The sequence below is a fragment of the Zea mays genome, chromosome 10 (genome assembly GCF_902167145.1).
Source record: "Zea mays cultivar B73 chromosome 10, Zm-B73-REFERENCE-NAM-5.0, whole genome shotgun sequence".
NCBI classification, from domain to species: domain Eukaryota; kingdom Viridiplantae; phylum Streptophyta; class Magnoliopsida; order Poales; family Poaceae; genus Zea; species Zea mays.
In genome coordinates, this window is record NC_050105.1 from 149,440,022 (window position 1) to 149,459,677 (window position 19,656).

At 43.0% G+C, this 19,656-nt stretch overlaps 2 protein-coding genes across 3 annotated transcripts; both read right to left on the bottom strand.

Annotated features, from left to right (window-relative positions):
- LOC100285232 (trafficking protein particle complex subunit 3) lies at window positions 1–2,937 on the bottom strand. Its single transcript, NM_001158126.2, has 5 exons — window positions 2,733–2,937; window positions 2,548–2,645; window positions 1,600–1,699; window positions 939–1,121; window positions 1–399 (listed from the first exon to the last, which is right to left on the bottom strand). The coding sequence occupies exons 1-5, from the start codon at window positions 2,784–2,786 to the stop codon at window positions 277–279; spliced, it is 558 nt and encodes a 185-aa protein (NP_001151598.2). The 5' UTR covers window positions 2,787–2,937; the 3' UTR covers window positions 1–276.
- Window positions 2,938–4,120: 1,183 nt separating this feature from the next.
- On the bottom strand, window positions 4,121–18,033 carry LOC103642170 (kinesin-like protein KIN-14I). Of its 2 annotated transcripts, none has more exons than XM_008665484.4 (23): window positions 17,318–18,033; window positions 16,775–16,847; window positions 16,016–16,147; window positions 15,634–15,863; window positions 15,230–15,557; window positions 14,009–14,108; window positions 13,672–13,853; window positions 13,475–13,590; window positions 13,253–13,355; window positions 12,980–13,132; window positions 12,754–12,900; window positions 12,467–12,667; window positions 8,463–8,627; window positions 8,295–8,399; window positions 8,053–8,193; window positions 7,747–7,941; window positions 7,541–7,667; window positions 7,256–7,458; window positions 6,962–7,144; window positions 6,631–6,726; window positions 6,012–6,209; window positions 4,990–5,261; window positions 4,121–4,729 (listed from the first exon to the last, which is right to left on the bottom strand). In XM_008665484.4, exons 1-23 carry the CDS (start codon window positions 17,458–17,460, stop codon window positions 4,537–4,539), a joined length of 3,786 nt encoding a protein of 1,261 aa, XP_008663706.1. In that variant the 5' UTR covers window positions 17,461–18,033; the 3' UTR covers window positions 4,121–4,536. The 2 variants fall into 2 exon arrangements, 1 of the variants encoding a protein (XP_008663706.1); XR_004853444.1 differs by having other exon boundaries at window positions 4,126–4,729; window positions 6,631–6,775; window positions 17,318–17,883.
- Window positions 18,034–19,656: the final 1,623 nt, after the last annotated feature.

A 19,656-nucleotide genomic window follows, 5' to 3' on the forward strand; every position in this document is an offset into this window, starting at 1 on the left:
CCCTCAACTAGAAAATACTTCATTTCTAGGAAACACAGTTTGCGTAGCTAATGCTCTGAATTCAGCAGACTATAATTCAAAGCCTCAACTCATGGAAGATCATGTATGATTTCTACAACTACAATACATAAGCAATACACACGGCGAGTATAAAATATAATCCACACCTTCCTCGTATGGCATCAGGTTATAGCAGAACTAGAATCCGTCAACGACAACAATGTGAAAAAATCCAAACAAGCAAACAGGCGTCCTGTATCTTCCAATGAGATAGAACTAGTCATCATCCTTGTAGGGGTATTCCTCCGGGACTTGCTTGATAAGTTTCACCCGCATCTCATAGGCATCATCCCCGCGAAGCATGTCTCGTACCCATGTCACCTCCGTCTTCATAGACACCTAAACTTGCAATCAATCAGTAAGAACACTATGATAAGTAGAACATAGGTTTGTAAAGTTCCATGCTACAGCAAATAGTGCCACCAATGTATATAACATAGGTGACATATATTCATATATATTTTCAAATTTTCAAATTGGGGATACCCGTCGGGTACCCACGGGTGGTAAAACTTGACACCCGCACCCAACCAATCCTCATATATCTGCGGGTAAGTTTTCATGCCTGTGTCCACATCCATCGGGTACAAAACCCGCGGGTAAGATCGATATCCCTAGGCAAGCCATCACCATTGTAACATGGTACAGGGAGAAATATCAATATTAAGTATTTCTGAGAACAAATACACTAGTATCACTTATTTTATTTGTGATAAATCTAAATACTTCTACAAGACCACACCATATTTGTGTCAAAGTTTCAGGAAGCTGGCTGCATGCATTCTGAAATAACTTCAGAACAACTTTCAATAGTACGAGTGACATGAAGGGCAAAGGAAGAAACTTAAATGGAGATAGCAGCTAAAAGAAGAACCAACCATTTCCAATGCCCCCCTAATAACTCCGCTTAACAAATTGCAATACTGAAGGCCTTGGCAAGTGTCAGGGAGCTCAACAAAATCAACAAGAGGGTTGTCTTCGAGGACAATACTGCAACTTGTACCCTCAACATCCCAATTGGTCACAGTTGCAGTCACACCCAAGAACATTTTGAAGCCAAGCTGTTTTGACAAGGAAAAGCAAAACAGTGCTGTCAGACCTTGAATCCATGGAGGAAGGAAAAAAGAAAGATGCAGCATTGCTAATGCTAAATATTTGATAACCCATAAATCCAGCATCTTATAGGCAGCAGTTAACAAATGTTGAACCAAATAGGAACATGGTAAATGGTCAATGGACTTCACAAACCAAGAAGCATGCATAAATAAAAGCTCTGCATGCTATAAGGACGATCTGCAGAGCAGATAGCATGGTTATTGAACTAATATAGCACAGACAGTGAACAGAAGCACTAAATTAATCTAACAGAAGTGGAATATTATGAACAACCGTTGGATTATATATGCATTTGATCCAACACCGCATAAATACTTGTTAGAATATGAAGTGTATACAGAATACACTAGCAGATACTATGCCATATAAGAATAGGTGCAGTAAGCTCAGCAGCTATGTATTGCTGTGAAGTTTAGCAAAGACCTTCGCAATAACATCGGCAGTCTCCTTGAAGTCAACACACCTTGATACATTTGACTTTGCTAAGAACTCATCGACCAATCGTGTTCCAATGTTGTAACCCCTGAAAATGAAACCTTTTCTTTTAACATGTAGAAAAGGGTTTAAATAAAAAAGGAAAGTTTGAAGACGAAATGATGAGAATATCAACCAGAAAACAAGGGATATTAACTCCATTCGGTAAGCTGCAAAACAGTAATTATGTCACAAATTATACTTGTTCAGATCCAGCATCATGATCCTCAATTGAGGAGAAAACTGCAAAAGTGAAATACAATAGAATTGAACAAATCTTCTCCGTGAGTAGAACCATGGCATGTAAATGGTGTCACGACCAACTCCATGGGACATATACCATGGGTTGGATAGGAAACCCATATAATCCACATATAGGAACGTGTATTTCAGAAGAACAATATCACTTTTCTTCTATGGGATGTCTCCGAAGAGACAGAACACATACTCATAACATGACTCCATGACTGAGATGTTAATACGGTCAAGAAAAATCTTTTTTTCCCTTTTCGTTTCATTCACATGCTGCACAAAACCTGTGATCTGAGGCTATGAGGTCCAATTTCTTAGTTCAAGTTAGTTTCGTTGTATGTGTCCACAAAACTTAATATAGCTATGAGACTTTATTATCGAAAGTCGTATTTAATCTTAAGGTTCTGTTGGGTTGAATAATCATGCATGATCCATATATCATTGCGGGAAAAGATCACACAATTTGTCAGCGGTGAGCACTATCAGAACGATTCTCATAAGCACGGCCACAAGGAAATCAACGTTTCTACTGCCGCACTAAGGCCGCAGAATTTAGCTGGCTCCATCATCTATCAAAATTCTCCGAATTGACAAGGGAAATGCTGCAACTAAGGGAAGGGAAGGAAAGAGAGGAGAGTCACGCACATTTGATCGAGCTGCTTGTTGACCTCCTCGACCTCCTCCAGATCCGTGAGCAGCTGCCGCACTATGGCGCCGTACGTGAGCGTGAACAGCTCCGCATTCTGCAAGCGATGCACCAGAAGAGCGATTACGACGAGTCCAAGGCCAGATCTAGCGTCAGCGTCAGGTCTCCGCGAGCAACGGCTTACGACGCGATCCACGCTGGCGAAGAGGGCGTCGCCGGACTTGGGGGCTGGCGGCATCGTGAGAGGCTAACCCAGATCGAACCCCTCGCACGCCGGCGGAACTGAGGCTTACTTTCGGCTCCCTGGCGACGCTCGCGTCACGGGGGCGGACGGACGGAGGAGAACGTCTCTGAGACTGAGTGAGAGCAGTCGGGGGCACAGTGCCAGTGCGTCGGCTACATGGGCCTGTTGGGCCTTAAGAGTATTGGGTGTGTTCGCATTGTGCTATTTCGTAACTTGGTTGTAAAATACAGGATCTTGGAAGAGAAAAGGTTGATTTTATCTTTCTCAACATTGCAAAACCAGAAATAATTTCTTTCTCGTTTCCTAAAATCGACAAGTCCCCTAAGTGATTTCATATTTTGTTTTATATTTATTTTTAGTAAATCACAGAAAAATAAAAATAAAAATTCTAATTGTATTGGATTTCACATCATTAGGTCTACATAGTGAATACTCTATTAGGTCTGAAAAAAAAACTTGAGACTCAAGGCTCGAGCTCGGGCAGCTTGAAGTGGCTCGCGGGCCTTGAACAAGCCAAGCTGAGTCGACCTAAGTTTTTGAGCTCGTTAATCCAACGAGCCGAGACACGATAGCTCGTTTTGGCTCGTGAGCTATACCAAATTAACCAACATATAGAATAATGATAAATATCGAATAATTTATAAATATCTGACTCATTCCTTAGACTAGACTTTGATGATGGATATATGAAAAATTAAAATTTTGATTACTTACAATATCAGTCGCACCGAGCCAAGCTCGAGATGCTTTAGTGTACGGGGTTGTTCACTTTTATTAAAGCCGGTTGTTTGTAGAAACAGTAGAAGCTGATACGGATTAAAGCCAAACGAACATGTTGTATGTTTATTTTAGCTTTTTTTATTATGGCTACCAGAAGCTGCTACGTATTACCAAACAATTAACTTTTTAGTCAGCTTCTATGAGAATCATTTTATTGAAAATCGTTCAAAATCAATGTGAAAAACACAAACAGTCGAGTCATCATGATTCATGAATCAATGAATCTATCATTTTTCTAGATCATAAACCTTATGAACCCTTCATCTTATTCTGCATGTAATTACCACGATACTTAGATTCTTCCCACAACCAGATTATCAGAAAAAAAAACTCTTCAAAAAAACTGAACCAAACATACCCTAATATAAAGTTTTTGCTATATATTTAGATCTATGTTTTTAATTAATTCATAGCTAGAGTGTATGTAGTAGATTAGTCAGTGGATATGCGGAAGTTAAAATGTTGTACTCATCTCCATACTGGTTAACTCAGATGAAAAATACCATGACACCACATAGACATCTCACTCTCTTGGTCCAAAATCGAAGTAGTCTAGTCCAAGGTGAAGTTTACGTGTTTAATTGACATCCAAGGCTACCCGATTTTTACACAAGATAAGAAAGAATTGGGTAAGGACGCTCACATTATGCTTTAAATACCTGCTCCAAGGGGGGAAAAAGACATGATCCAGCTGTTATAGGCTTAGGGCGCATCAAGCCTCCCAGTCACACAACCTTTTCCCTTTCTATCAATGTGTGCTACATTCCTCTTTGTACAAACGGGCATCGCTGCCATAGTATATAATACGTAGCTACTGTATGTACAGGTCAGATGATATCGGAACATTCTGTTAGAGAGCGATCGCAGAACTCGTGGCAGTTGCAAATGCTCATCAGCATCAATCACCTCTTCTCCAGGTAATGGAAGAACGGAACCAGGAGCATTCAGTGGTTGTGTCAAGTTGTCAGCCAGTCAGGCGATTGTCTGCTCTCTCTTTTGAGATCCTCTCTTCCTTTACCTCCTCTAGCTCGTCCTCATCACTCCGCTTGCCTGCTTGCTCCTTCCAGTAGGCGATCAACTTCTTCAATCTCATGATTTCTTTTGGAGCAACATGCTTGCTCGTATCATTAACAATGCATCGAACGCGTGAAGCATACCTACAAGGGTTAAAAAGTAAATGAAACAAAGCCACTGCACAATACCACAGGAATGTCCTATACTGGTACTACTACAAACTATTAAAACAATGTAGATTCCAATCAGTAGAAACAAAGTTAACCTAACCATCATACCCATTTGATTGGGACAACTGAAATGATATGGAAAAGCTAATATATCAAGACCACATTGATGGAAACAGTGACAAAAAGCAAATCCAAAAGACAGGGTACATAGACTCAGTGACCAAAGTACATACATCAGCGAGTTGTAAGTCTCCTCCAAGTTAGACTCTGCTGGTGAAACATTCACAAACATCAAGGTCTTCGCATTCCCTCCCAGAGAATCACTCATAAGCATTGTTAACTTATGGTTCCGGTAAGGTATATGTTGTCCATCAGAAGATAAAGCACCAATAACATCAGCCAAAGCAGAAAGAGATTTGTTTATACTTTGTGCTTCTTTCAGTTGCTTTCCTGCGGAACCAGATTTTTTCACCCTCTCAGAACCAGCAAGGTCCACAAAACTTAGCTGTTCAAACAGAGGAACACTGTCAATTCTTCCCCGTAAGTGTAATGTGAAACAAACTCTACAAAAGCCCAAGGACTGTTTAGGATGCAATAGTTTCACAGGAAACCGTGTAGTTCGCAGAAATATGAGAAATCGCAGCTTTCCAAAGGAGGCCATAAGCAACATACTAGTCTTCCTCTTCCTTTTTTTTTGTTTGGTACAAGATATTCTCGGCAGCTTGTCTATTTAAAATAATCGTATCAACTAAGAGGAACAAGAGAAAGAACTCCACGCTAGCATACTGTGTGCCTTTATACTTCATATTAAATCACACACAAAATTTAAACATGCACTGAGACTGCATATTGCATAGTATCAACAAAAAATAATAAACCAAAGATCATTATAGATATGTAGCACTGTAGGGAACTCCCCTACAGTTTTCATGGTAAAATAACCAAGATCATATGCATAACTAGACTGCCGAGGCCAAGATAATACAAAAAACACATTTTTAAAAAAATCTTATTGAACAATTGAAATATGACTAGTTTTAAGTGTGTTTTCCAGGTAATGTTTGCCAACAACCTCCATCAAATCACAGATGTATTGTCTACAGCATGCAAAACTTCAACCATGTCCATGAAGTGCCCAGGCCACAGATATAGGGAGACAGAACGTTCAATATTTTTATTCATTATTATAGTCGAAAGTATTGCCAGTAGACTCAACCAAATTGGAGTTATGTTCGCAGCTTCATTCTGTCCATACCTTGCCTCTTGCATATGATTGGGTTTGAAGATTTGTACTTTCAATAATGACTGAAAGAATTAAATGAGACCTTGAACTCTCATCATTCATATTAGTTCCGGCAGTGTGCCTCCTCTCAGAGCCTCTTGAAATTATAGCCCTCAGTTCCTCAATACTCGAAATGCTCACAACTGTCGCATTTTCAACAGTAACAACACCCTAAAAGGTAGTGTCGAATAATTAACTCTATGAGTATGAAAGGATGTACATGGATAAAACACACTTCTGAAATTCCCAATGGAAACTGCAGAGATCAAGGTGATGATTGGTTCATTTGAATTGCTACTATCAGATATAGATATTTCAGAACTTGAACACAATTATTATGGAGATGCAGAAACAAATTGTTAGGGAGGTACAAAAGCAAGTTATTTAATGACAAAAAAATGAGATAAATTAACTGCATGTCCTAGCAATTAACAAAGTATAAAACATAAATATCTGGATACTACTGTTTCTGAAAAGCACAAAAAGGTCAATAAGAAAAGTGGTAATCAAATATGCAAATAAAGTAGGGTAGTATATCCAGTGCCCTGTAAGAACAACAAATTGAACGTATATAGGAAAGGAAATATAATACCTTGGAATCTTTTTTTATCTCTAACTTTAGCGGCTTCACATTTCTGGGCAACAATAGGTCCACAAGATTATCTTGATAAAGCTCCACCATATATGTCTGCTTATAAAATGCAATTTAAGGATAATATCGAAGGCATACTTAGGATCTAAAGAAAACATGTTAAAACATGCAGAAGTGTCACTGAAGTCACTTTTTCTTCCCAATCATGTAAAATACAAGAACAAAGTACTGGTCAACGATACAAATCAATGGGCCGAGATTAGCAGATATAAATGAACAAAACATATGCCAAGTAGTCAAGATAAACATGACAAACAGGGATTCTTCCTACCTTCAATGAAAATGAATATTTGTTCCCATCGCGCTTTATCACCCTAAAAAGTTCAGATGTGGCCCTTGGAGTAAGACCAGGATTGTTATCTGAACCATAAATAGTGAAAGTCTTTCCAGAACCAGTTTGACCATATGCAAATATGCAAACGTTATATCCATCAACAGCTGATTGTACCAGGTACTGCATCACATAAATTCAACACATCATATGAAACCCTCAGTGAACAGTCCTAGAAATAAAATTTATATTACTGATGGCATCAACACAAAAGATAGCATTTGAAATATTCACCTTAGTATCCTCAAATATTTCTTCTTGACTTGTGTTTGCATCAAAAACACGATCATATATATGTTGCTTCGACTTCTCATCTTTCCATGGATGTGCAATTGTAAATTCATCAGGACTGCAAACTATATTTTTCTCCTCAAAAGAAAGTTCCTTGTCGCTTAGAGGGCGCAAGCGACAAAAAACTCTTATTTTTCCTTTCATATCTGTAAAGAGTTGGAAAATAAATCATGGTTCATCAGAAAATATCATAGCCATTACTAAGCACAAACATTTATTCTGGTTTACCTTCAATTGTATTATAGTAACGTTTTCGCAGAACTTGTTCTTGCTTATAAAGATTCTCAAGTTCCACCAATTGTGCCCCTTGCCTTTTAAGAATCTCAGCAGTTTGTTGATTCTTTCGGTCAACATCCTGAGATAGTGCGAAACGAAAGAGTATATAATTTTCTGAAAGGCTATAAAAACAAATGCACCTATTGTACACCGCGTACCGCTTTGAACTCTCTTAGTTCATCAAGGTCTTTCAGACTATTTTGCAAGCTATCAACTTCAGCATTTCTTACAGCAAGATTTGATTCAGCCACATTTAAGGATTGTGTTGCATCTTCCAATTTCTGCTCCAATTCAGCAATCTGAGATTTCAGTTTACGGCATTCATCCGCATAAACCTTTTCCATTGTGCTTTTCTGCATAATCATATAAACCATATTTCAGAAATATGAAATGAATAAACTTTTCACTGTGAAATCAGAACAGAAAAAACATAAGTAGCATAACAACAAAACAATAAAAATAACCTCTTCATTTTTCATTCTTTCAAGCCTTTGAACCTTCTGGTCAAGAAGATTCTTTTCTGACATGAGCTTCTTCGAGACCTGTTTTGATGCATCGAGCTCTTTTTGGTATGATTTCAAATCCTCCTTAAGCTTGGTAAGCATCTTTTAGACATACAAGAGTAAAATGCATCAGAATTTTGTAACAACTTTGCAGAAATAAGTGTAAACTGTGGACAAAGAAGCTATAAACAGGTCACAGATACCTCAATGTCACTATTGACGCTGCCTACAGTTGTCAAAGTATCTCTCTCACGGCCCTGGCTACTTGTCAATCTGGTTTCAAGTCTACTTTTTTCCATCAGGGCAGCCTAATAAAATAGAATGTCAGATGATCCAAACAATTTAACTAAATCGACAATCTATCACCATACCTGCAAAGCAGATTCTTTCTCATCACATAGAGATTTTAGCTTATCAAGCTCATTTTTTACTTCTTTGGAACTTTGTCGTTCGGATTGCAAGGTGTCTTTTAGCCCTTCCAACTCTTCTTGCATCTCTGTTTCTTGTTTTGTCTTCAACTGTAGATCTTCTCGCAACTAAACATAAGGTGAAGACTGAAGTAATTATCTCCTCAACAAAATGTCCACTTTTATATATGTATTAAATGTACACTTTTATAAGATAGGCATTTCCATTTTCTTAGCTATGAATAAGGCTATCTCCAGCAGCTTACTCATCCCCATTACCCATTTCAAACTCTACTCTGTAAACAGTGTAGTCTACAGTGCAAAACAGTGTTTTAGGTGACTATATGGTGAACTGCTGGAGAACAGTCCAAGACAAAATATAGATTCAAAGATGTCATTGTTGCAGCCATCACATGAATACATTGTGTCATGGACCTTCGGTCCATGGGGATAGCTATCTTCTCCGGCGAGGTTATACCCCTCTGCCGCAGGCTTGGTTCTAGGGTAGCAGCCCTAGGCGCTTGAGATGGTCATTACAAGAGAGAGAGATTGGTTTGATAATGATCTTGCTTGATTTATTCCCTGCTGCCATGCGGCTTATAAATAGCCCTATGGCTAACCAACTTCTCCTACAAACTCTCAACTAACTCCTACTTTCTTGGACTTATCTGATGTTAGTCAACTCTCCACAATTCTTCTCATCTCAATCTTATTCTCTAGCCTTATCCCAGCTCATCTCAATCTTATTCTCTAGCCTTATCCCAGCCTGGTTGTTGCCTCTCGCTCCCTATGATGCCCATGACATCTCCCCCTCCCTTGAGGACCAGCTCGTCCTCGAGCTGCCATAGACTTACCTGACACGACTTAAGGTTAAGCCTTTTACATCTCGGCTTACCTTTATTATTTAAGACGAAAATACAAAATAATTGTGGAACTAAAATATAAATTTGAACTGCAGCTATGTCCTCCTGTCCTCCTGGATCCCAAGGAAAGAGCTGAACTGCGGACTTCACGTTGGATGAAAGGTGAAGGAGGAACCAACCCGTTCTTATGTTGGGTCTGTCCAGCACCAAGGCAGTTGCCCGAATGAAGGAGACGACCCTCTTTGGCCGTGCAGGGGGCTGCATACCCAGATCTTGACTTCTGCAGGGGGTTCAAAAAGTATAGACGAGACCTGGTGGTTGGGCGCGCAGGCTGCGAGTTGGTGCAGCGATGAGCTGATCAGCAAGTGCAGCTTCCGCACCGCTCGTCTAACAAGGAAGCCGCGCACTGCGGCTTGCAGGCGCACCACGGCCTGCTCATGTGATGACGGCCATGGGGTGGCCCTGGAGGCCACAGCAAGGTGCTTCTCCCCACGAAGGGACTGTACCTGGCGGCGTGCCAGGAACCCTCGCGCTGCCGCCTGAAGCCGCACCGCTGCTTGGAGTTCCTTCTCTGTCTTCTCCTTGTAGCGGTGGAACATCACAACGAGTTGATCCCACTTCTCTTCGAGCCGAGTGAATGCATCTGGAGTTGGAGAGGGCGGGTGGGAGGGCGTTGCGGCGGCAGATGGCGCGGCGGCTGGTGGTGGTGAGGGATGGGCGGCTGGTGGTGGTGAGGATAACCCAGGTGTCATGGACCTTCGGTCCATGGGATAGCTGTCTTCTCCGGCGAGGTTATACCCCTCTGCCGCAGGCTTGGTTCTAGGGTAGCAGCCCTAGGCGCTTGAGAGGGTCATTGCAAGGGAGAGATTGGTTTGATAATGATCTTGCTTGATTTATTCCCTGCTGCCATGCGGCTTATAAATAGCCCTATGACTAACCAACTTCTCCTACAAACTCTCAACTAACTCCTACTTTCTTGGACTTATCTGATGCTAACCAACTCTCCACAATTCTCTCATTTCAATCTTATTCTCTAACCTTATCCCAGCTCATCTCAATCTTATTCTCTAGCCTTATCCCAGTCTGGCTGTTGCCTCTCGCTCCCTATTATGCCCATGACATCTCCCCCTCCCTTGAGGACCAGCTCGTCCTCGAGCTGCCATAGACTTACCTGACACGACTTAAGGTTAAGCCTTTTACATCTCGGCTTACCTTTATTATTTAAGACGAAAATACAAAATAATTATGGAACTAAAATATAAATTTGAACTCCAGCTATGTCCTCCTGTCCTCCTGGATCCCAAGGAAAGAGCTGAACTGCGGACTTCACGTTGGATGACAGGTGAAGGAGGAACCAGCCCGTTCTTATGTTGGGTCTGTCCAGCACCAAGGCAGTTGCCCGAATGAAGGAGACGACCCTCTTTGGCCGTGCAGGGGGGCTGCATACCCAGATCTCGACTTCTGCAGTGGGTTCGAAAAGTATAGACGAGACCTGGTGGTTGGGCGCGCAGGCTGCGAGTTGGTGCAGCGATGAGCTGATCAACAAGTGCAGCTTCCGCACCGCCCGCCTAACAAGGAAGCCGCGCACTGCGGCTTGCAGGCGCACCACGGCCTGCTCATGTGATGACGGCCATGGGGTGGCCCTGGAGGCCACAGCAAGGTGCTTCTCCCCACGAAGGGACTGTACCTGGCGGCGTGCCAGGAACCCTCGCGCTGCCGCCTGAAGCCGCACCGCTGCTTGGAGTTCCTTCTCTGTCTTCTCCTTGTAGCGGTGGAACATCACAACGAATTGGTCCCACTTCTCTTCGAGCCGAGTGAATGCATCTAGAGTTGGAGAGGGTGGGTGGGAGGGCGTTGCGGCAGCAGATGGTGCGGCGGCTGGTGGTGGTGAGGGATGGGCGGCTGGTGGTGGTGAGGATAACCTGGAGCTGATACCAGGTGTCATGGACCTTCGGTCCATGGGGTTGTACCCCTCTGCCGCAGGCTTGGTTCTAGGTGTCATGGACCTTCGGTCCATGGGATAGCTGTCTTCTCCGGCGAGGTTATACCCCTCTGCCGCAGGCTTGGTTCTAGGGTAGCAGCCCTAGGCGCTTGAGATGGTCATTGGAAGAGAGAGAGATTGGTTTGATAATGATCTTGCTTGATTTATTCCCTGCTGCCATGCGGCTTATAAATAGCCCTATGGCTAACCAACTTCTCCTACAAACTCTCAACTAACTCCTACTTTCTTGGACTTATCTGATGTTAGTCAACTCTCCACAATTCTCTCATCTCAATCTTATTCTCTAGCCTTATCCCAGCTCATCTCAATCTTATTCTCTAGCCTTATCCCAGCCTGGCTGTTGCCTCTCGCTCCCTATGATGCCCATGACAATTGTTAAGTGGCAATTGTAAATGGATTTGGGTGCTCTATGGACACCTAAAAGGTATCTGATATGACAATAACGAGTTGTTTGGATCCTAGGAGCTAAAACAAAAGTGACTAAAGTTTAGTCACTTATGAGCTAAAGATCCAAACATGAAGAGCTAAAAGTAACTAAAATGGTAAAAACACAAAATCAATTTAATCAATTTTAGCTTTTCATGTTTGGATCTTTAGCTCCTAAGTGACTAAACACTTTTGCTTTAGCTCCTAGGATCCAAACAGGCCCTAAGATGCTCATGACTCATGAAGTGCAGCCATCTTAACCAATATTTATCAATTATTACCTGTACCGGACTAAATATAGTCTTCTAGAAATTGACCTACTAGTCTAGCATATTATTTATTAACAAGTGGAATAACAAAATGAAACTGTACAACTTTCTTTTCTGCTAATTGCCATTTTTGTGATTCTGAGCAAAAACAGTCTATTTTAGACCTTTTTCCTCTTCTTAATATATTTTAAGGCGCAGTTCCCCTGCGCTTTCGAGAAAAAAAAACAGTGATTTGTGGTTTTTAGCCACATACTAGATTTAAATAGGCCAGAAGGACCGTATTCAATTCAATTAACTGAAGCAACACTGCACCAGGCAATCCAATTGCAAAGAAATAGTTTAGAAATTTCAAGTTACACTATCAAATACCTTAGGTTGCCAATTTTGTTTGTAGCCAAAGGTGCTTACCTGATCTGCTTGCTTCTGAGATTCCTCAACTGTTTTTGTCAGTTCTTGGACATGCTTCTCATACATTTCAATATTTGGTGGCTTATATGCATGGTTAACATCATTTTGCGATGTCACACTATTAGCAGAGCGTGCTTTTGAATATCTGCGGAGCATGACGTCATTTATATGTGTTTGAAGTGCTACACATATTTCCTCGCCCTAAAAAACATGGTTATTCTATCAGTTATAGATGATATAACAGGATCAGATGCATTATGAACTATTGCCTCGAAACTTTAGAATACCTGCTTTGTTTCAAATTGAAAGATATGAAGGACACCAGCAACTCGCATTTTAAAGAAAACAGCAGTATTGCTGCTACCAAATTGCATGATGTCTCTTAATTCTGCAGAATGAAGATATTCCTTGGGAACTGGACGGAAAAAGTGAACCTGCATTCATGCATAAATTCAAGATCAGTTTTACTTAACAGAAAGAATATGAAGTTTCCATCGCATGGTGAGATCAGACCCCTCGTTTGTTGATTCCCAGAATAATTTTTCCAGGTAGCAATCCTATTGGATCATCAATCTTACGGACACTAAAGAAAACAGAGTTCCCATATGGAAGAGTCCTTAAGATTCTGAGAAATTGTTGCCGTGCATCGTCTTTTGATAAATGTTCCTGAAATCAAACGGAGTACTCAGATAAGCTAGAGTTCTAATGAGGCTTTACCAATGTGGACGCAAATTGTAAATATATTGATAGACTAATAAATATAAAGTTCAAGAGCTAGATAAATACCATTAACTGAAAGCGTGAAATGATGTCAAGCTCCCAATCTCGCTTTGCTCTGGTAATCGCCACTTGTCTAGGAAGAAATCTCTCTAAAAGTGATATCCATTCGCTGATGAGAGCAAAAAAAAATGAACAGAGGGGGGCAAATTATTTTTGTTGCCACCATAAACACTATACTGAAAATGGCAATGGCATGAAATATCAGGTGTGACCTTAAGAAATACTTACACGCAGGACTCAGGATTGTCGATGAATCCAATCTCAACCAAGATTTGCAGAGCAGAGAGTTGTGAAGCATCATCCCTGCCAACAGGATAGTTTCCCAAAATGTAATCATGTTGCAACTGCAGAACAATGTTACTTGTTAGCTCTATTTTTGAACCAAGATTACTTGAATAACACACAAACTGGCAATCCTTCAGTACCTGGACATATGATAGCTGAACAAACATTGGATCAGTCACAGCCTCATCCGACTCGCGGAAGAGACGTTTCTTGAATACAAGTTTGCAATGAAGAATTTCTCCTTTGTTGCGATCCTTAGCTGATCTGAATTCAGATAGCAAGTCACCAATATATTTGTTATCATCTAATCCAATGTATTCCTCTGCATATAAAAGATAAAGAAAAGCACATGTTACTTGAAAAACATCTACAAAATCCTAATACATTTCTTTCTGCTCCTTGATATCCAAACCACATGGAGGATTATTTAAATTATGAAATAGAAAAGGGAAAAAAAGAATATGACTTGCTAGTTACCATTGCCAACCTCTGAAGACTTTGATCCGTTAACAACCTTCCGACATTCAAATAGGCTGAAACTAGAATACACTGAAAGTTTGATAATGCTAGCAAGTTCCTGCCATTAAATCGATTTTTTTGTTTCTTTAGAACATTATAATTTCAAATGATATTGTAACTTCAAAAAGTTCAGAAGAAATTGCACAACAGATCTAATGCCAGAAGTGTTCAAGGAAAGTACAACAACATAACAGATAGAAATATCATCACATAACAAAACTCGACTGGGGAGGAAAAGACCGCCTTCCCGGTATTATATTAAGAAGTGACCGAAACATGGTCCTGGCCGAGAAAATCCCCGAACCCTGGCCCCCCATCACTAGCGGGCCGTCATCACCCACTCTGCAACAGCCCAGCCGAAGGGTAGCGCGCAGGACATAACCCAGGAGCGGGCAGGGCACAACGAGTGGATTTTTTTAACCAATACCGAAATTCGCCCCAAAGGGGGATCCCGAGAACCCATGACCTGGAGGTGCTACTCGGAAGCCTTAACCATTATCCTTTCGCAATATAACATAACACTGAACTATTGTAATGTGGATGAATATGTCTCTGGTAAACAAGAAAATAAGAAGGGAAACTAGTCCAGAGAATTGGAACTAAAACTATTATTTCAGTCAACCACAAAAATCCACTAGTCCTAGAATTCATAACGCCAACAAGATAGCAAATGAAGAATAACCAAAGCACGCCATCCATGTGGCATCCTGGCATCAAGTACCAGGTTACAACATATTTTTGAGGTTGAGTTGAAGTTGAAGCCAAGAAGATGCCACACTAAGATTTTTGCTATGACAACCCTGAGTGAAGAAAAAAGCCAAACCTGATTCTAAATGGAGGTCAGGCGAGTCAAGAAGCATAAAAACTCTGACCCTTAGCAATTTTAGAGTTTAGACTGCACCTGCTCTTTTAGAATCAATGAGCTTCGACCTCATGAAAAGCACTATTTTTGTATATCTTGCCAGGCATATAGAGCGTAATATGCCTGCATTCTATAACATCACTTTTTTTTGCTGACCACGACCTAAGTAATAGCACACTATTTGGAAGCAAATCACACAGACCACTTATATATGTTATCGCTTAACTACAAGAACACTGATACATTCTTTTAAAAGATTTTTGAAGGTATTGAGCATATGTCAATTCTAAACTAATTGCTCAGGAAAATGCATTTACCTCAACAGCATCAGCAACAGTTGTTGCCATGTCATAGGTGATTTCTTCAAAAGTTTCGTCCAAGAAAAAAACAATTGTTGTAAGCTTTCGGCTTGTCAAAAGAGCTTCTATTTCCTCCCGTGCAGGAATTGTAACCCTAGGACCTGCCTTGACTGATCGTTTTAATGCATTCAGTGTGTTCAGTGCTAGAACTCGAACATCAGAATCAGTTGTGGCTCCGTGGGCAACAAAGTGAACATACTCAGACAAGTATGCCCCAATATCTTTGCTTGGTGGCATGGATGATGCACACAGGTACATAAGCTCCCAAGCTCTTATTGACCAACCCCTGCACATACAATAAAATATATGATTCCTACAATGACGTACACATATGATGGCCATCCATGAGAAGCCCAACTCACCTATCAGGATTGTTACGTGTTTGTTTTGAAATCTGGGCAAAGAGTTCATCTCGAAGTTCAGAACGCTTCAACGTATGCTTGTAGAGCTTCGCAACAAGTTCTATTCTCTCATCCAAAGTTATTATTGCTGGTGAATCGACGCCCATGTACTTCAATATGACATGGAACAATTTAATTGAGCGGCTTACAAGGTCACTGCTTATCTTCAGTAATGAAGTTGGAATAGGATCCTGCAGGAGATACAAAGAAGCGCCAAATTAGCAGAACAAAACGATAGATGTGATTTGATGTAAAGCTTTAACATAGAAGTTTAGAAGAAAAATAAGTTGAAACAAGTGCAACGGTGTAACTTCACAGATGGAATGAGATTTCACAGCATCACCTTTTGAAAGCACAACATATCTTCCAAAGTGAACTTCTCACGAGCTTGTGGTCCAACAGACTTTTTAGAAAAAAACCCACGTTTTCCAGCTGAATGAATCTGCTTTTGCATTGCTTTGAGAAAGCCCTCGACCTGCCATTTTCCAGCACTGATATCAGAGTGGGAATCAAAGCATTCCTTACCATCTGAAACTCAATAGCAGTACTTTATGGAACCATAATGGACATTTTGATGAGCCTGTGGGATGCTTAGGATATCTGCTGGTATTGCCTAATTGAATTTCCTTGTCTACAATGCCAGTGACAAGGATAAACGTTGGTGTTAACCAATTGAGTGGTGAGAGTATATAGGGTTTAAAGTTGGAACCTACATTTTTTCCTATTTTTGATCATGTATAAGAGAATGTAAAGCTTAAACTTGAATGTTATGCTAATCATTCTTACTTTGGATTCACCTCTCAGTTCCTAAAGAATAGAATGAAAACTATTGTGCAGAGGTTATGTACGACTACTAATTGACTGTGCTTGTTACAGTCTAATTGAATGGTGACACAATGATGGATAGTTTTCCCTAACTCGTTTCTGCCTCCACCAAACTGACAACCGCGGGTATTCTTTTGTGTAAAGCATAAACAAGAATAATGCAACAGCCTCAATGCTAAAGGTAAAACTTAATAAACACACCAACCGTTTCACCCAAAAAAAAAATACAATCGCATCACGGCATCAGTGAGGATCACAGAACGTAGTAGTCAAGTACCTGAAATCGATCAATTAACGGAATAGCTCCAGCAAGCTCAGGAGGTATGGACATGGACAAAGTTGACGGCGTGCTGCAAAAAAAGTAAGCCCAGATTAGTAAATGCGAATCACACCCGACCTTACCAGAAGAATGTGGCGCACAAGGAAGAAATGTACGCGGTGTGGTGTCTTGGCTTCGAAACAACTACCACAAAATGGGTACCTAACGCATTTAACAAGTGGGGCGGTAGGCCATGGATTACAAGCGCGGTGCAGATAGCCAATTATAGCGACATTAACGTGGTACGGCAAGTAAACAAATCCCAGCCATGAAACCCATCAGGCCACCTTTTCCCCCCTGGACTGGCCACTAGGCAGGCAGGGAACCCTTTTGACGATCGTCATCATACGCAATAGAAAACCCAAAGGCGTGAGACATCCGAACCGGTGACTAACTAAATCTAGCACATAGGCAAACGACGCGAGATCGACTCGGTAGTTCCCGAAAGCAGCGGCAGGAGGAGGCGGGCGAATTAGCAAGGGAGGTGGTGGGGGGACTCACGGGGGCGCGAAGCTGTAGCCGTCGCTGTCGTAGCCGTCGGCGGCCGAGCCGTGCAGCGGCGTGGCGGCGCCACCGTTGCTGACGCTGCCAGAGGCGCCGTTCGCCGCCTGGTGCTGCGCGGGCCCCACCCCGCCGGCCGCCATCTCCCAGAACTGTAGTAGCCTGTACCTCTCCTCCTCGTGGTCGTGCTCAGAAGCTCCGAGCTAGCTCGAAGCTGCGAGTGGCCCGCCCGGGGCACGGAGTCCGCGCGCGCGGCGAGTGGGGTGGACAAATGGAGCAGGCACCCGGCAATGCGAGCGGTATAAGTAAGCCGGCCCGAGTCCCGACAGACGCGCGGTCGGCGGGAGAGGGGGAGGGAGGGAGGGAGGGTCGGACCGGGTCGCAGGCGCCTCGTCCGGCCGCGGCCGGCGGAGCGAGATCCGGAGGCGAGGATGGGGTGGGGGGCAGGACGGGACGAAGGCTGGTGTGGACTGGAGGCCTTCACGAGGGGCGGGGCGCTGTGTTGCTAGCGGATTAAAGAAAATCACGCGACGTGGTGCGGGGCCTCTTCCGCTGCTGTTCTGTTCTGTTCTCCCCTCCCTCCCCGTGTCCTCCTCCTGGTGCCGCGCAAGCGCTCGTGATTTTTGGGAGGCCGGCGTGCGCAGCTGGGAATGGGAAAACGGGAGGGAGGCCGGATGGAATTTTTATTTGAATTTAATTTTTGGAATGAGAAATGCAATGGGAATGGGAGAGACTGAGTGGGGTGGGGGTGGGGGTCGCACGGCACGGCAGGCAAGCAGAGGCGCGGGGGTGGGAAGTGGGATGTTGCGGGTGTTTAGTGTTTTTTGTTCGGCTTCGAGGAGCGCCCGTGCGGTACGAGGTGCCGTTCACCGCCTGCAGTGACGCAACCGGATTGAATGGTTGTACGGAAAACGAAGCAGTTGTTGGCCTGGAGTGAAGCCAGGGAGAAAATCTGTTGATCCATCCTGTTCTTGAACGCACAAGTACATGGAGACTGTCTATATAGAAACGTAACGCTACCATATATGATTTTTTTTATTTATTTATTATGACGTAGACGAGAGGGAGAGAGGGGGGAGATAGGAGAAACAGGCGGTTGTCTCTCAATCAACAGTCTCGTGACGAAGAATTCTAAAACTAAGACAACTATTTCGATGCTAACGATTTAATGATATCGTACGTTTTCTGCTGAATTCAGTTGGAGCGGACCAAATGGATACAAACGGTCGGTCGATGTCTATGGTCACGGTCACGCTGCATGCGGTCCAGCTCTCCGGCCAAATGGATACAAACAACGGAGGCGCGGAGCGGAGGGAGGCCAGTCGGTCGTGCGTGAACGAGCCTTAGCTTTTGACCCAGTGTAGTAGGTCGTCGTCGTCGTCGCCTTGGCTCTGGCCGAGCACTGCGTGGCTAGCTGCGACTCCATCACGATACGACAGCAAGCAACCTCTTCCTTCACGGCATCGCCACATGTGTTCTGTTTCGCCACCCAACCCAACGCTCGATCTGCCTGCCTTTCGCCCAAAGCATGGACAGAGCTGCTGCGTCGTCTGCGTCTCTCCCTCTCTATGTCCAGAGTCTCCTACTCCCGTAGGCCTTAGAGCGGTACAGTACAAAAGTAAAGTCTAGCACCAGCTGCGTACGCCTTGCATAGATAGCTAGCTAGCCAGGTGTATATGCATTCGCGTGCAATGTATGTATGTACGTGTGTACATACGTACAATACAACCACGTACGAGGTCGGCGTTACGTTGCAAGCTTGGACCACGCCAGCGCCTACTATACGGTCCCGGCGGGCGGCGTCATTCAAGGTTCCACAGGAACAGGCCCAATTCTGTTGCGCTCTGTCCTACCGTACTGTACCCGGGACGGACGACGGGTCCCTGCAGCATCTAGATGACGACCGGCCCTCGGCTTTCGTTTCGTTCACATGCATGCATGTCGCGTCTTGGTTCTTCTGCAATGCACCCAGTGCAAAATACCCATGCATGCGCCACGCATGCCATGCATGTCACTGCAAGCATCTATCTCGGTTCGATAGTTAAGAAGCGCGTCCTGCGTCATGGCTTGTGGGACGCTACCTTTTGTCGAACGCACACGCCAGCATCCCAGAGAGACAGATATTGGAACCCAAGAAGATCCAGCAGCGGTGCAGAGATCGTCATCCCCTTTTGTTTGTCCGTTTATTTCGTTCGGTACCTTTTGTTGGACTCTTTGCCTGACACCACCACGTGAAGAAGGCGCCAGCCCCAGCCCGGTACGTACGGCTGGCATGTCCTATAGCAGCTACAAGTCCTGATGCCACCCAGTAATCCGATTCTACTCTGCCGTGTAATTAA